This window comes from Coregonus clupeaformis, chromosome 32, assembly GCF_020615455.1.
Source record: "Coregonus clupeaformis isolate EN_2021a chromosome 32, ASM2061545v1, whole genome shotgun sequence".
Taxonomy (NCBI): domain Eukaryota; kingdom Metazoa; phylum Chordata; class Actinopteri; order Salmoniformes; family Salmonidae; genus Coregonus; species Coregonus clupeaformis.
The window spans coordinates 2,185,374-2,203,863 of record NC_059223.1 but is presented as its reverse complement, the minus strand read 5'-3'; the positions used below and the strand labels follow the sequence as shown (position 1 = coordinate 2,203,863).

At 44.3% G+C, this 18,490-nt stretch overlaps 1 protein-coding gene across 2 annotated transcripts in view; it reads right to left on the bottom strand.

The window, feature by feature from the left end:
• Window positions 1-18,490, bottom strand: part of glceb (glucuronic acid epimerase b) — a 75,090-nt gene that overhangs the window by 27,272 nt on the left and 29,328 nt on the right. Inside the window, exons 2-4 of one of the 2 annotated variants that reach the window (XM_045209983.1) lie at window positions 15,212-15,321; window positions 9,990-10,139; window positions 906-1,435 (exon numbers count right to left, since the gene is read on the bottom strand). In XM_045209983.1, coding sequence (XP_045065918.1) covers window positions 906-1,435; window positions 9,990-10,033 — 574 coding nt within the window. In that variant the 5' untranslated portion in view covers window positions 10,034-10,139; window positions 15,212-15,321. The remainder of the gene's footprint in view (window positions 1-905; window positions 1,436-9,989; window positions 10,140-15,211; window positions 15,322-18,490) is intronic. The other variant, XM_041859525.2, reaches the window with a different exon arrangement.

Genomic DNA, 18,490 nt, shown 5'->3' with positions numbered 1-18,490 from the left:
TTTTACATTTTACAATTCAACACAGCATTTTTCCAATCTTGGGCATTCATAGGGCCCTATAAAATCCACGTTGCGTAGAATGCGGACGGAATCACGGAATCCAGATATTAAAACGGTATTTAACAATATTCAAAAACGTATTGAACTTAGCAGGAAATCAACTAAATGTGCTGAACTTACATTCATTTGCCCAAGTTAAGACAAGACTAGAACAGAATGCATCAGTGATTCGTATTTTCCTGCAACTTTCTGAAACGGAATGCCCGTCTGTGTGGTGAGGAACGCCCATGTCTGTGTGGTGACGAATGCCCCTGTCTGTGTGGTGAGAAATGCCCGTCTTTGTGTACGTTGCGAGAGTATGTCTGCACATTGTGTAGCCGTTAGCAATGATGCTAATTATAACTCTGCAATCACATGAGCGCTACAGAAACATTGCTAACCAAAACAACAGTCTCTTGCTGGTTCATACATGCATTAAAGGCTAACTACACCCGAAAATCAAAAAAAGATTCCAGGACCTTACAAGTGATGTTTAGGCATTATAAGTTTAAGCATTGTTGTGAACTTAAAACATCGAATTTTGTTATTTTTCTATAAAAAAAAAAAAAGAAGTTTGGGAATTACAGAAACCTGGAAAAACCAAACGGAGAAAACGGAATTTGGGGAAAAACAAAACAGATTTTATAGGGCCATACATTCATGATGGTTTTGATGACACTCTGGTCTCTTGATCAATAAGTAGTAATTGAGGCGACTAAAGGATTTATAGACTAGCTCCGATTTACTGTCCGTCAGGTGAATCAAAAATAACGGTTGTAATGTGGCTGGCTGGAATAAAAACGGCTTTTCTCATGGCAGTGTTACGGATCAATGTTGGTGACGCAAGGGATTTGACTCTCACTCACCTTCCACTCCACTGATGCACTTGACGCGGTCGCGCACCTCCACGTTGTAGGCCTCGAAGGACATGAAGACACCGTCCGGGTGGTAGGGCTCCCGTTGCGCGTACACCTTGGAGTAGCTGTGCTGGAACTCGAAGCGGTCGTAGCCGTCGTACTGCACCACCTTGCCGTACACATCAAAGTACTTCTCCAGCCAGCTGAAAGGAAAGTACACTTCACCGCCCTCCCGCCGACCCTTTATCGTGACGTCGTCGTTAATCAGGCAGTCGATCTCTTCGTACTTGATGCCGGCGGCTCCGCCTACTATGGGCGGCGGCTCTGGGGGCTGCGCGGGTTGCTGCTGGCTGCTGATGCTGGCATCGCCCCCCTTGGCGCTGGGGGGTGGCGGTGGGGCCCGCGGGAGGAAGCGCAGGGCGGTGTCGCTGGAGCAGCGGTTCCACAGCAGCACGGTGAGGAGGGTGAAGAGGGCGCAGATGACGATCAGGGTCTTGTAGTTGACCCGGGCCGCCAGGCAACGCATGGTCACAGCACACCTGCACAGGGGGAAAACACAGAGACTTGATAGTATCCTTTGACAACATTCAGTATATAAAAACGCATGCAAATACATACACTGAGTGTACAAAACATTAACAACACCTTCCTAATATTGAGTTGCACCCTCCATGTTCGCAATGCGCTCGTTAGCATTTATTTGCATTCTCTATGGGATTTTACATGTACTTGTTAGCATTGCTAACCTTCAGATTGCAGAGTAATAGTGGAGTTTGAAACCACGCCCCTTGTATTCGGTGCCGGTATTACTGAATATCCTGGTATGGCACAAGGTCGGTATGAAGGTGTGACAAGGCTGTTCTGAGGGACAGGTCTGGGCTCCACAGCTCACGGTTCTAGACAGACAGAGCTGACAGGTCTGGGCTCCACAGCTCAATTAGGGAATATTAATTACACAAAGTAGACTAAACCACTTAAGAAGATGCAAAGTGATTGAGGAGCATCTGCAAATGAGTTGATGAGAATCGAATGCCGATTAACTTGAGGAAGGAATCAGCATTATGGTAAAATGTGATGACGAGCACCATTGGCAATTAGTTGTTTGTGTACGCCTTTTGCAGCTGCTTCCGCTTTCGAGGCTTGGTGTGGGAATGGGACACATTCAACTACCACTTCAGAGGCTTGCATAGACCATTCATATAGCGCATCTGTCAGCATTGGCAGTTTTAAATGAGCACAGCAGTGGAGGAACATGGAGTAATTAGCTAGAATAGACTGGCGTTTTCCAAACAGTGGATTGGTGGCCACTCATGGGTCACAGACAGTCCCTCTTTGGTTGTGGCTAAACACGGTGTTGTCTATGAGAATGGTATTAAGAACTTGAAATGGTTTGGGTGAGGGTCCAAACTAGATCAAAAGGTTGGGAGCCGCTGGAGTAGATGTCTGAAGTCTTCCAGGCAAAAGAGACGCGTCGATTCATTCAGCCGATTAACAGTGCCAATCAGCCCAGGTCCGAGGCTCACGTCGTCTGCCATGTTGTTTCTCTGGCATTTCCATCGTCCTGAGAGAAATCAATAGGCAAACAGATGCCTCCTCCACCCCCTCACCAATTACAGCACGAGGAGTTGCAGATGCAGCAATGACAAAGACTCAACCCTCCCACAATACAGGAGGCGAGAGAGGGTAGGAAATTGTTACTTCCAAGATCATCACAATGCCTCAGCTTAATCCAGCCCCAGCTAAAGGTCAGCACAATGAATGCGCATTAATTCCACAATGGGAGCAATCCATCTGCCCTAGCAACGCTGAGTCAAATTACAACGATAATGGTCTCTGGTCTCGAACAAAGTTATACACCAAGGACAGGCATGTAGCCAGACAAGGGCAACCAGAGTTAGGAAATTCCAGTTCTTTCTAATAAGAGTGTAGAGTAAAGGCCATGATATGACGCAGTATAGGCTACTCTCCTAAGAACAGCCTTGAGTACTGGGTGATTTAAAAAGTCATGGGGCATCCCGAGTGGCGCAGGCGTCACTACAGACCCGGGTTCGATCCCAGGCTGTGTCGCAGCCGGCCGCGACCGGAAGACCCATGAGGCGGCACACAATTGGCCCAGCGTCGTCCGGGTTAGGGGAGGGTTTGGCCCGGCCGGGATGTCCTAGTCCCATCGTGCTCTAGCGACTCCTTGTGGCGGGCTGGGTGCACGACTTGGGTCACCAGCTGTACGGTGTTTCCTCTGATACATTGGTGCGGCTGGCTTCCTGGGTTAAGCGAGCAGTGGGTCACCGCAGGCGGGGTCGTGTTTCAGGAGGACGCATGGCTCTCGACCTTCGCCTCTCCAGAGTCCGTACAGAGATGGGACAAGACTGACTACCAATTGTCACAACAAAAACAAAAGGGGGTAAAAAGTTTAAAAATAAAAACAACAAGTGGCAATCTTATCAAAAATGTTTCTTTAATTTACAATCTGTAGAAACTGTGAGAATAGAAATGTTCAGAACTTTTGGAAACATCACAGAGCAGTTGAAAAATATATGGCAAATAGAAATCAAAACTGGATGGTGTTCAGAGATAGTGGGAGAAAAAAAGTATTTAGTCAGCCACCAATTGTGCAAGTTCTCCCACATAAAAATATGAGAGAGGCCTGTAATTTTCATCATAGGTACACGTCAACTATGACAGACAAAATGAGAAAAAAGAAATCCAGAAAATCACATGGGTTTTTAATGAATTTATTTGCAAATTATGGTGGAAAATAAGTATTTGGTCAAAACAAGAAGATTTCTCAATACTTTGTTATATACCCTTTGTTGGCAATGACACAGGTCAAACGTTTTCTGTATGTCTTCACAAGGTTTTCACACACTGTTGCTGGTATTTTGGCCCATTCCTCCATGCAGATTTTCTCTAGAGCAATGATGTTTTGGGACTGTCGCTGGGCAACACGGACTTTCAACTCCCTCCAAAGATTTTCTATGGGGTTGAGATCTGGAGACTGGCTAGGCCACTCACAGGACCTTGAAATGCTTCTTACGAAGCCACTCCTTCGTTGCCCGGGCGGTGTGTTTGGGATCATTGTCATGCTGAAAGACCCAGCCACGTTTCATCTTCAATGCCCTTGCTGATGGAAGGAGGTTTTCACTCAAAATCTCACGATACATGGCCCCATTCATTCTTTCCTTTACACGGATCAGTCGTCCTGGTCCCTTTGCAGAAAAACAGCCCCAAAGCATGATGTTTCCACCCCCATGCTTCAGAGTAGGTATGGTGTTCTTTGGATGCAACTCAGCATTCTTTGTCCTCCAAACACGACTGAGTTGAGTTTTTACCAAAAAGTTCTATTTTGGTTTCATCTGACCATATGACATTCTCCCAATCCTCTTCTGGATCATCCAAATGCACTCTAGCAAACTTCAGACGGGCCTGGACATGTACTGGCTTAAGCAGGGGGACACGTCTGGCACTGCAGGATTTGAGTCCCTGGCGGCGTAGTGTGTTACTGATGGTAGGCTTTGTTACTTTGGTCCCAGCTCTCTGCAGGTCATTCACTAGGTCCCCCCGTGTGGTTCTGGGATTTTTGCTCACCGTTCTTGTGATCATTTTGACCCCACGGGGTGAGATCTTGCGTGGAGCCCCAGATCGAGGGAGATTATCAGTGGTCTTGTATGTCTTCCATTTCCTAATAATTGCTCCCACAGTTGATTTCTTCAAACCAAGCTGCTTACCTATTGCAGATTCAGTCTTCCCAGCCTGGTGCAGGTCTACAATTTTGTTTCTGGTGTCCTTTGACAGCTCTTTGGTCTTGGCCATAGTGGAGTTTGGAGTGTGACTGTTTGAGGTTGTGGACAGGTGTCTTTTATACTGATAACAAGTTCAAACAGGTGCCATTAATACAGGTAACAAGTGGAGGACAGAGGAGCCTCTTAAAGAAGAAGTTACAGGTCTGTGAGAGCCAGAAATCTTGCTTGTTTGTAGGTGACCAAATACTTATTTTCCACCATAATTTGCAAATAAATTCATTAAAAAATCCTACAATGTGATTTTCTGGATTTTTTTTTTCTCAATTTGTCTGTCATAGTTGACGTGTACCTATGATGAAAATTACAGGCCTCTCTCATCTTTTTAAGTGGGAGAACTTGCACAATTGGTGGCTGACTAAATACTTTTTTTCCACACTGTAGATGGGAGGAGTTGAGTGGAGCTGAAGGGTGGGACTAAAAATAACAAGATAACTAATGTAAAATATACTGTGTCCGTAAAATGTATATAGTATGTAAAGCTGGAAGTAGAAGCCTAAGTGTTGTTGTCCATTAGTTTACTCCAATTAGGGGAGGGGTGGTAGGGTTAGGGGAAAATATATGTATACAGTACCAGTCAAAAGTTTGGACACACCTACTCATTCAAGGGTTATTCTTTATTTTTACTATTTTCTACATTGTAGAATAATAGTGAAGATATCAAAACTATGAAATAACACATATGGAATCATGTAGTAACCAAAAAAGTGTTCAACAAATCAAAATATATTTTACATTTGAGATTCTTCAAATAGCCACCCTTCGCCTTGACAGGTTCGCACACTATTGGCATTCTCTCAACCAGCTTCACCTGGAATGCTTTTCCAACAGTCTTGAAGGAGTTCCCACATATGCTGAGCACTTGTTGGCTGCTTTTCCTTCACTCTGCAGCTCAACTCATCCCAAACCATCTCAATTTAATTTTTTTATTTTTTATAGTCATTTTATCCAGAGCGACTTACAGTTAGTGAGTGCATACATTTTCATACTGGCCCCCCGTGGGAATCGAACCCACCACCCTGGCGTTGCAAATGCCATGCTCTACCAACTGAGCTACACAGGAGGTCAGGGGATTGTGGAGGCCAGGTCATCTAATGCAGCCTGGAGGTGTGTTGGGTCATTGTCCTGTTGAAAATCAAATGATAGTCCCACTAAGCCCAAACCAGATTGGATGGCGTATATTCCTGCAGAATGCTGTGGTAGCCATGCTAGGTAAGTGTGCCTTGAATTCTAAATAAATCAATGTCACCAGCAAAGCACCCCCACACCATAACACCTCCTCCACCATGCTTCATGGTGGGAACTACACATGCAGAGATCATCCGTTCTCCCACACCGCGTCTCACAAAGACACGGCGGTTGGAACCAAAAATCTAAATTTGGACTCCAGACCAAAGGACAAATTTCCACCGGTCTAATGTCCATTGCTCATGTTCTTCTTATTAGTGTCCTTTAGTAGTGGGTTCTTTGCAAAAATTCGACCATGAAGGACTGATTCACACAGTCCCCTCTGTACTCTGTTAAGCATTTATTTGGGCTGCAATTTCTGAGGCTGGTAACTCTAATTAACGTATCCTCTGCTGCAGAGGTAACTCTGGGTCTTTAATTCCTGTGGCAGTCCTCATGAGAGCCAGTTTCATCATAGCGCTTGATGGTTTTTGCGACTGCACTTGAAGAATCTTTCAAAGTTTTTGAAATTTCCGTATTGACTGACCTTCCTGTCGTTTCTCTTTGCTTATTTGAGCTGTTCTTGCCATAATATGGACTTGGTCTTTTACCAAATAGGGCTATCTTCTGTATACCTACCTTGTCACAACACAACTGATTGGCTCAAACGCAATAAGATGGAAAGAAATTCCACAAATGAACTTTTAAGAAGGCACACCTGTTAATTGAAATGCATTCCAGGTGACTACCTCATGAAGCTGGTTGAGAGAATGCCAAGAGTGTGCAAAGCTGTCATCAAGGCAAAGGGTGGCTATTTGAAGAATCTCAAATATAAAATATATTTTGATTTGTTTAACACTTTTTTGGTTACTACATGATTCCATATGTGTTATTTCATAGTTTTGATGTCTTCACTATTATTCAAAAATTTAAAAAATAAAGAAAAACCCTTGAATGAGTAGGTGTGTCCAAACTTTTGACTGGTAGTGTATATATTTATTTAAAAACAGCCTACAGTTAAGTAACCCAGCGCTCAAAATATAAACCCTGATGATCATGTGTTAGTGATCGTGTTCTAACAATAGCTGCTGCATGAGATGTATGGGGTGGGTTAGAAACAGACTTTTCAATAATAGAGAGCACTTTCATTTGGACATAGGTCTACACACGGTTTTCTCCAAGTATCAACTGCTGGAGGGTAAAAGTGAACTCTGCACTTAGTGTCATCTCATGTGAAAAATGTGCTTTGGCAGACCTCTGCATATGTAAAATATTACTGTATGAATAAAAGTATCATTGATATTTGGAGAAAAGTCAGCATTGTGGATAGATTAAATATTTGCCGGCTGGGAGCTCTGACAATGACGAAAACTCAGGGAGGAAGCCCGGGGACTGCACAGTGAAAGATAAGCATGCCATCACCATCTTGTCAGGGCCTGACTATAAATAATTGGATCTTATTAGGTGGTGTGCTGCCGGCAGAGCTCAGTCAGTGGCATGGCTGCTGGCTATGCCACTAGGCTTCACTGAGTCCAGCCAATCACAGCCTGCCTAAACCAGGACCAGACCATAGTAACTAGACAAGTGGGCAAGGATAAATCTAGAACTTATTTCGCATTGCTTGTTATTCATTCATGTTTTCTCTCACCACCTTTCTTTCATGAATCCAAATCTCTTGTGAGTCATATGCTCAGGCTGTTAAAACGGATCTCCTCAGGTTCTGGAAAAAGCGACGTCTCAAAAAAATACCTGAAGCATCTTTCAATTCCCCTGTGAATGTAGGCTGTTTATTAAGTACGACTAAACTAAAGCTCAGACGACACCACTAGGCTAGCGGACTAGACAGTAGCAGTGTTTTCATGGATCATTTCAGCCAAAATCCACTTATGTGCATGAGATATGGATGGGCCTCTGCGTAATCCAAGGGCAATCAGCTTGACTACGGATGTGTTGCACAGATGTAATCCCCCTGGTAATATCCACGAGCTGCACTACAGACTTAGAGGGAAAGTACACCAAAATAACAGACAAACTGGATACGGAGTACAAGGCTGTTGAGGACTAAAACCCTCCGTGCCTGACAGATTGTGGTGGAAAAAAAGAGGGCTTTCAGCTTAAACGCACCAACGTCCTGCTTCGGAGAATTGAAAAATACTTAAAATGTGACGCAGCGGCATGGGACCAACGTTTAAAATGAGCGCATCAATCTCTAGCCAGCACACATTATCAAATGCCCTCTCAGTATGCTTTAAGCGTTCGTCGGTCGCCACGGTGCTCTGGACAGAGTTCACGCCCACAACCCGTCCTCATCCTGGTGATGCATGGCCTTCCCAGGGGGCCAAGGGGGAGGGACGAGACACAGGAGGAAAGGAAGGACTCCATTGAAATGCTGCTGAGCATACTGCTGCTGAGCTTAAAACAGCCTAGCCTTTAGCCTTGATAAAGGTGGGGGGAGGGGGTTCTCCACTGTCTGAGCTTAAAACAGCCTAGCCTTTAGCCTTGATAATGGTGGGGGGGAGGGGTTCTCCACTGTCCTTGGCCTCCACCCCAGCCTTGGCAGCCTGGCCCCTGGGAGGATAGGAGCCTCATTGTCTTTAGATGCTGTCCTGATAATGGCCATCAGGGGTGGGAGGAGGAAGGCTGGCCCTGGCGCTAGTGACTGTGGAGTCTGAAAGGACTGCTTTCAGGTTTAATGGCCTCTGCTCTGAGTGGACGGTTTCGCTCCGGCCACCTTATGGTTGTCAGAACCATTCCACTCATTAGAGTTGTTTTTATAACACTGACTGGGCATCAATGTTGAGACAAAATGAAGAGGGTAGCAGCTGCTAGCATGCTGATGATGTAGGCCTACATGTGGCGTTTTGTTGGCTTCCAAGGGGTTGGGACGACATGCCATATTGGGGCCAACCTGCCCAGACAGGTGGGGTTAGACGACTACGGCAAGCTTGATAGAACGGTCATCAGACATGCCGTCCAACTCTTCAAGCCATTTCAGTCCCAGCAATGGATCAGAGGGCAGGTGCATGCCAGGCTTGCACCTGCCTCGGATTTGAAAATCATCTCAGTCAAAAAGCTGGTTTAAATACAATGCATTGCTTCTAGGCAACATGAGCTATGGCAAAACGTACAAATAGTCCAAGCTTCGAAGACCAACAGAAACATAATAGTATGTCTAACCTTGCACGGTTGGAGCGGCGATCAATCGATATGTTGAAGGGGTTCATGTGTTGAAAAGTATCTTTGTGATCCGAGGTCTCGGGACTGTAAACCCTGAACACAGACACCATGCGGAGGGAGGTCTCGAGTTCCAATTGCTCGCAGCTTCTCCGGTCATCTCTGACATCACTCATAGGCGAGCTCCGATGACAGGCGTTTGCCCATAGGGTGAATGCTGGCAGCAGCTGTGCTGCATTGTTAACATGTCAGGAATCTCTGGATGCAATAACAGCTGCTTCACAACTACCCAGGTCACACTGTGCTCAAGAGTATCCCATTCTGCCTTGGAACGTCAGCAGACTTCCAACATACCAGCTGGCCAGTTAGTTTAATGTGCATGTATAAAAAGGGGGGGTACTTTAACCCTTCACACCACAACAAGACACAGAAAAGGGGGGTTGGGATGGCTATTTAGTTACAGTATGCCTGCTAAAGCCAATCTCCTACTACAAGTTCTGTGTATTATGAAGTGGCCCTTTGGATGATAAAAAACAAAAATCCTGAGGGTTTCCCTTTGTGTTGTTTTAATGATAACATGGGGAGGGATGGGGAAGCACATCCTGCAGTGTTTAGGCTCATTTTCCCATCCTGTCATTATCTCTCATTTCAAAGGCTTAGTGCCGTTTAGGCAGTCACTCATGTCCTACGACCTTTACACCTCCATACCAAAACCACTATCTGCAGTACACGAAAGGGTGCTAGTGATGATTATTCAGCACAGTAAGATTATTGGATCCCGATCTCACAAGCACTTAAAAGTAAGTTTTCATTGACAAATGGTTTTCATTGGTATGCTTAGGCTATATCAAGTGTGTATGAATACCAAGGGGGTAAAAAAAGGTATTCTCATGCTAGCAGACCTTTTCTTTAAAAAATGGCAGTTTGCTGGAAGTTCTGGACTTTCTCTAGCTACCTGCTTATCTCCCAGCTGGTTCCAGAGCTGTATAAACCCTTCATGACATGACATGACAGTCCACTGTAGCAGCAGAACCCGGGGACCAGTCCACTGTAGCAGCAGAACCCGGGGACCTGCACACTGTTGTTTTCATCCCCCTGCTGTCTTCTGGTGGAAAAAATAAAAATAAAATCACAAGCATTCATCATTGCGATAACGCCCCAGCGCCAGTGAGCTGCGCTTCGGGAGGTATCGGAGCAGAAGTCCCGGTGTTTGTGCGGGCCAGGTGTTCCGGGCCCCAACTACATACTCCTGACATTTTCAGTGGTCTCTGGGTGAATTCAGGCGGGGGGGCTCAGACTGCTGTAAATCATCAGCTCTGTCTGGCTGGAGCTCAGGGGCCTGTTAACTCCTATTGTGTTGGAGTCGAGAAGAGTGTTCGGTGTGTGTGTGTGTGTGTGTGTGTGTGTGTGTGTGTGTGTGTGTGTGTGTGTGCATGGGAGGCAGCTCTTGTTGGAAAAGACAAACACGCCTCCCATAAATGTGCTCCACTGTCGTTCGTCTCACTCTTCCTCATCAGTTTGTGCATGGCTCTCACAGTAACATTTAGGCGTTGACAGCGTCACTCCCAAGGTTGAGGCCAAATCCTCCCTTGGTGGTGCACCAATACAAGGGAAGGGACAGCGGCTCAGCTTGAATAAGTCACACTGATGACAGAGTATTAATATGCACCACAGTGCATGTGCCATCCACAACATATTCAAATGTCTGTTCTGTAATCATGGTAACACCCCCTACACTTGCCCTTTCAAGTCTTCAGATGCCTGCTGCTGCCTGGGCGTAAGAACATGGCGTCACGGTGAGTTGTGTCTCTTAGAGGAGAGGAGTAGAGGACAGGGGGAGGGAGCTAGCACTTGATTGGATGCCTTCATCACATATTAAAAACACACCTTCTGTTAGCAAATGAGTACACATTCTGCCCAAAATGACCTGCCAGTCATAGGAGGCAGGTGTAGCCCAATCAGACATTGGCACGCGAAAGCAAATCTGGGGCAATCTTCACTAAAGGATGCCAGTCCTCTGGGTGGAAAGGTTGTCTCTCTGAGACTAACTGGATATAGATCATCCTACAGAGAAATTATATTGGTATCTGGCTAAAATGAATGAATGAATCAGAGTGCAAAGGGATTCACCAACACAGCGTCAGTGGTGAGCTACGTTCACCATTCTAACCTGTTAGCCATCATATTTAAACAAATATTATTTTAAGGTCCTCTGTAGCTCAATTGGTAGAGCATGGCGCTTGTAACGCCAGGGTAGTGGGTTCGATCCCCGGGACCACCCATGCGTAAAAATGTATGCACACATGACTGTAAGTCGCTTTGGATAAAAGCGTCTGCTAAATGGCATATTATTATTATAAATTTAGGAAAAAAACTAAATAAAAGAGATTTGTCAGCAGAGTCGAAGCAGAAGCTCAACAAAAAAAAAAAACGGTGTTTTTAAGGCTCCAACCAGACGGCCAAACAGTATTTCCCAGAGTAGTGTTTGTCTCCATTTCCCATCTCACCAGGCCTCTCAGGGGACTAGCAGGACTTCCAGCAGCTCAATACCCTTCTGGACTCCAGCCTTGTTCATCATTCATGGGTGTGGATGCCCTCGCCACTCCAATAGTTCCCAGTTGTGCAGACCTCACATTGGACTACAGTAAGAGTATTATTCAATCAAAACCCGTATCCAGATGTTTGCAGTGGAAAACAAAAAGAGCATATAGGATATTCTAGTCTAACCCTGTGAGAATCTGTATTTGGATTAACACAGGTTTTAAAAATAGTTTACGGTGTGAGAACTCCAACTTAAAGCTGATATTCTTCAGACCTCTCGAACGACCAAAGGAGTCATATGGGCGTTTACATTTGTAGAAAATGAAAGAAAGTAAAATAAAAATTTAAAAAACGATGTAGCCAGGTAAGGCTGAGATATCTACATGTAGCCAGGTAAGGCTGAGATATCTACATGTAGCCAGGTAAGGCTGAGATATCTACATGTAGCCAGGTAAGGCTGAGATATCTACATGTAGCCAGGTAAGGCTGAGATATCTACATGTAGCCAGGTAAGGCTGAGATATCTACATGTAGCCAGGTAAGGCTGAGAGATCTACGTGTAGCCAGGTAAGGCTGAGATATCTACGTGTAGCCAGGTAAGGCTGAGATATCTACATGTAGCCAGGTAAGGCTGAGATATCTACATGTAGCCAGGTAAGGCTGAGATATCTACATGTAGCCAGGTAAGGCTGAGAGATATCTACATGTAGCCAGGTAAGGCTGAGAGATATCTACATGTAGCCAGGTAAGGCTGAGAGATATCTACATGTAGCCAGGTAAGGCTGAGAGATATCTACATGTAGCCAGGTAAGGCTGAGAGATATCTACATGTAGCCAGGTAAGGCTGAGAGATATCTACATGTAGCCAGGTAAGGCTGAGAGATATCTACATGTAGCCAGGTAAGGCTGAGATATCTACATGTAGCCAGGTAAGGCTGAGATATCTACATGTAGCCGGGTAAGGCTGAGATATCTACATGTAGCCAGGTAAGGCTGAGAGATATCTACATGTAGCTAGGTAAGGCTGAGAGATCTACATGTAGCCGGGTAAGGCTGAGATATCTTCATGTAGCCAGGTAAGCCTGAGATATCTACATGTACATTTACATTTACATTTTAGTCATTTAGCAGACGCTCTTATCCAGAGCGACTTACAGTTAGTGAATACATATTTTTTTATTTATTTTTTTATACTGGCCCCCCGTGGGAATCGAACCAATTGTGCGCCGCCCATGAGTCTCCCGGTCGCGGCCGGCTGCGACAGAGCCTGGATTCGAACCAGGATCTCTAGTGGCACAGTTAGCACTGCAAAGCAGTGCCTTAGACCACTGCGCCACTCAGGAGTACAGGAGTACATGTAGCCAGGTAAGCCTGAGATATCTACATGTAGCCAGGTAAGGCTGAGATATCTACATGTAGGATTTATCCTCTAAAGCTGGGCCGATTTTAGCTGGGGAAGGTCTGTACCGGCCAGCCGGTGTTTTCCGTCTGCGGCCTGATAATACAAGGCTTAAGCACCAGGTCTGTCTTACCTGGCATTGGCTCTGCACTCCACTGCACCGGCTTCTCCTCTCTATTACATTCAGTTTGTTGAATCACCATAACAAACACGTCGAGCTAACAAATTGACTTCCATGTGGCCAACAAAGAAGTAAATTCACATTAGTGCTGCACAATGAAACATTGTTTATATCTCTCAGAGCAGGCAGAGAATGGAGGAAATTGCTTTGAAGTTAATGCCCCGGTCCAATTCATCACTAGTCCAGGGATTAGGCAGGTTATTACCAAAAAGCGTACAATATTAGAGGCCTCCAGGGGGATTAAACACGCTCCTAATCAACTGGAGAGGAGACGATGGAAAAATAACCACTCTTCAATGCCATTATTGTGACCTTTGCACATCATTTATAAGCAGTGCACGACAACAAGTAGCCTCTGCTGCAGCATAACCAAATTTGATTTAGGGACGGAGCAGGGCATGGTATCCTTTCACAATAAGGCTTACATGGTAAAAAAAAAAAACTCATGACATAGCAGGATTACAGATCTTGGGACCTTGAACATGTGACATGTCCCCTCCGGGCGAGTCTTTTGCATGAAGAGGTGGCACACAAAAAAGTAGTTCCCAAAAGATTATGAGAGCGACCCGGGAGGCTGTGGGGGATACAGCTTTGATCAGAGTCTGTGAATCGCTCCATGCAGACTTCCAATTACCAACCTGATACAGGCTAATGAACCCAGAGCACGTTCAAAGAATTCTCCTTTCCTTTTGCTATCAACTTGATACGGTTTGGGCTTAGGGAAATCCGTCACAGCTCTGCTTACTCAATTAAGATTAGGTCAGATTGGGACAGCATTAATGCGGTTCTATGGTCCAAAGTAAGAAATTCACTTTTGAAAAATGACAGGTACAGTGCCTTCGGAAAGTATTCCACACCCCTTGACTTTTTCCAAATGTTCTTGTGTTAGAGCCTGAATTTAAAATGGATTCAAATTAGATTGTGTGTCACTGGCCTACACACAATACCCCATAAAGTGGAATTATGTTTTTAGAAATGTTTATAAATTAATACAAACTGAAAAGCTGAAATGTCTTGAGTCAATAAGTCCTCATCCCCTTTGGTATGGCAAGCTTAAATAAGTTCAGGAGTACACATTTGCTTAACAAGTCACATAATAATTTGCATGGACTCACTGTCTGTGCAATAATAGTGTTTAACATGATTTTCGAATGACTACCTCATCTCTGTAGCCCACACATGCAAATTATCTGTAATGTCCCTCAGTCGAGCAGTGAATTTCAAACACAGATTCAACCACAAAGACCAGGGAGGTTTTCCAATGACTCACAAAAAAGGGCATTGAATATCCCTTTGAGAATGGTGAAGTTATGAATTACACTTTGGATGGTGTATCAATACACCCAGTCACTACAAAGATACAGGCGTCCTTCCTAACTCAGTTGCCGGAGAGGAAGGAAACCGCTCAGGGATTTCACCATGAGGCCAATGGTGACTTTAAAACAGTTACAGAGTTTAATGGCTGTGATAGGAGAACTGAGGATGGATCAACAACATTGTAGTTACTCCACAATACTAACCTAATTGACAGAGTGAGAAAAAAGGAAGCCTGTACAGAATAAAAAATAATCCAAAACATGCATCCTGTTTCCAATAAGGCACTAAAGTAAAACTGTAAAAAATGTGGCAAAGAAATTAACTTTATGTCCTGAATACAAAGTGTTATTCATTCAAGGGTTTTTCTTTATTTTTTACTATTTACTAGTGGCTACTTTGAAGAATCTCAAATATAAAATATATTTTGATTTGTTTAACACTTTTTGGGTTAGTACATGATTCCATATGTGTTATTTCATAGTTTTGATGTCTTCGCTATTATTCTAAAATGTAGAAAATAGTAAAAATAAAAGAATAAACCCTGGAATGAGTAGGTGTGTCCAAACTTTTGACTGGTACTGTATGTAAATGAGCTATTTCTGTAATTTGCAAAAATGTCTAAAAACATGTTTTCACTTCGTCATTATGGGGTATTGTGTGTAGTTGGCTGAGAAGAAAAATACATTTTGAATTCAGGCGGTAACAACAAAAAGGCACTGTAGGTACTGAAGGCACTCACCCTAATCCATTCACCAGAAAACACCCAAAGGAGCGGTCATGTCCACGGCCACGGGCTCCCCTGGTTCTAGTTCATCTGGCGATCTACCTCACTGGCCGACTCCTCACCACCTGCAACAAAAACATTTACATTTTTTTTTACATTTTTAGTCATTTAGCAGACGCTCTTATCCAGAGCGACTTACAGTTAGTGAACAATTTTTTTTTTTTATACTGGCCCCCCGTGGGAATCGAACCCACAACCCTGGCGTTGCAAACGCCATGCTCTATCAACTGAGCTACATCCCTGCCGGCCATTCCCTCCCCTACCCTGGACGACGCTGGGCCAATTGTGCGCCGCCCATGAGTCTCCCGGTCGCGGCCGGCTGCGACAGAGCCTGGATTCGAACCAGGATCTCTAGTGGCACAGTTAGCACTGCGATGCAGTGCCTTAGACCACTGCGCCACTCAGGAGTACAACATCACATTCCATTATAGTGACCAGGGATGTTAACGTTAAAACATTTAAATGAAATTGGGATCCTTAACGTTACTACAAATCCCTAACCGAAAAACTAATTTTTTTGAATTTTTTGAAGTTATGCAGAAAGTAAACGGCATAGTGGGTCAATTTCCTCAAGAACTAAGAGAGTTGACGCGCGAAGCTCAACTTCTCCACTGTTTTGGTCCCAATGGCAACCACGTTGTTAACAGCGTGCTGTGAACCTGTGCACATGTGCAGATACTGTGTGTGACTGTGAGAGCGAAGTGTTGCATCTCGCTCATCTCAATATCCTAGCTTATTCACTGATAGGTCCTGCTTTACTGAAGTTGTGAGACATTGCAAGCCAAGAAATTGCGAGATACAGCTTTTGATTGTTGATAGACAGTCAGGCCTAGTGCACAGTTGTCTGCCTGGTGGCCGACCTGCCTATACTGTGCCCCTCCCCTCTCTCTCCGTCCCTCACTAGCTCGCTATGAAAGATACAAGTGTTTGTGTTCTCGGAAGTACGGCAACTAATCAGTCTCCTCCGTTCCAAAAATACTGAATCTTAGGAGTCGATTCCTAGCTGAATCGAATCTTGACACTCAGAAATGGGGGTCGACACCGGCATTCAACGTGCAAGGAGTCGAGGAATAAATTATTTTGGAGTCGACTCTCCACCACTACGTCATCGTATTTAACAGTTGGAAAAATAGTAAGCGACAGCAGCAAAGTCCTGTATGGCAATACTTTGAGATGTTAGATGAGAAGGACATTTTAATTTTGCGAGGTGGAATTGAGGTACAGGTAATGGTAGTACAGGTTCAATGCTTAACCATCTGAAAGGGACGCACCGTGAGACCCAAACCATTGCTGGCAACAGCACAGCTGCATTGTGAATTTTTCTTATACTTTTAACGGAAAGCCAATATTTTCTCTTTTTTTCAACATTAAGAAAATATATCCATTTGTCACATCCCTAACACTGACTACCTACCGATGAGGATGACGTTACTAAATTGAGGCCTAAAAAAAACTCTCCAGGAAATGATCACGTTCTAATAAGATGGTTAAAATTTACCTGGCAGACATCTTTGGTGGTTTCAAAAATTGTCCCTAAAAACCTGAAAGCATAATGACCTAACAACCAAGGGAGACAACTACAAGGCCTGTAGAGCAAAGAAAGTTGTGTGTGCTGGCTTGACTCGGTCCAGCAGAGTGGGCGGCAGCCATTTTGGACTTGGACCACTGACAGGGGACATCGAGAGTTCCCAGACCAAGACAACGCTCTATCAGTGTCCGTCATCATCAGGCCTACATCGGGAGATCAGACAACTACGGGGAAAACATGGCCAGAGAGAAATGTGTCTGTGGGAAGGAAGAGTCTCATAGTACCCTGCTGATAGGGATGAAAGGCTGTGATGAGTGCTAAAAGAAACATGCACTGATTACATCTCTACTATCAAATGAGGGCAATCAAAAACAGCCAAGCCTCATCCCTGGCCTTCTCATTGATGTTCATTGGACAAAAAGGCTTATAAATATCGGACAGAATCATATCTACTTGAAGAGAGAATATAAAAGGTCACTCCGACATGTGTATCCATACCATGAACGCTCAACGTGAAAAGGCAGACCCCATGAGCTGGAGTTATATAATAATATTGAAGCTCGATGTTCTCCTCTATTCAGAGGTCAAATGTGCCCAAACTGTGCTGCATCAAATACAAACGATTCATTGTAAAGCACTAAAAACACCCTCTTTGGCTTAGCACTGTACTGTTCGGTGGACAAGATTACACAGCCAAAATTGGCAGGATGTTGGTTCACTGCAGAAACCAGTGGCAATGATACAATCGTATGCAAATTGTTGTAATAAACATGTTGCGATTATGGCGTTTAGGCTACTCAGTCTTTGAAATAACAGGCTATGGGTAATTTATCCAGATAAGCTTTCACCAGAGCATGAGAACTTAGCCTAGATATTTACAACATGATCCTCATTCTGAGGCGATCCTAATCCAAGAAATATTTATGTCAGTCTTCCTTCTTATCCGTTTGACTGAAATCACTACTATTAAAAAAAACTGTGCCTGGGCATTTAGCCTATATTAATTATAATTTGTCAAATCAGAACATAATATCCAATTGTTCACAACAGGGTTTGTTACAAGGTTCAACGCCACACTTCAGGATTTGCAGGGTGAATGACGTTAATGTTGGCCTTTTACAGGAGAATTGATCATGCGGTAATTAGATCACGCTGCACTTTCCCTTTGTTGGAGGTTTCAAAACGTGATCCTTTAACAGGCTTAATGTTTCTTGAAGTAAATTACGATTGATCGCTCTTCCACAGCCTTTTCAGTCGCAAGTTTTGTGAGGGAAACCAAAATGATTGCCGTAATGCTTTTTGACCAGGGGTAAATTATACTCTTACATCAATAGCCATTGACTTAAGGCTCCGAATGGCCCATAAATGATGCTGAGGAAACAAATACATATTTGTAATTGCAACCATGATGAATTTACAGGCGTCTCAACCACTAGGCCATTAATGTACTGCCAATCCGTCATGAGCAATGTGTAGAAAGTGACAGGGATACTTCACCCTGCAATTAATCGTGCCCCTATAACGTTCCTACGGCGCCGGTGGGAAGGGCTGTTAAGTTAAAGACGGTGTTAAATCACCGCGCAAAGAGAGACGATCAATCTTTTATAAAAACGGGCTTATCGACAAAGCACTTAAAAATCAGGTATTAGAAAGTTTATAACAGCTGGTAACATACGCGCCCTGTTGTGGGCACCGCAGCGTTACAT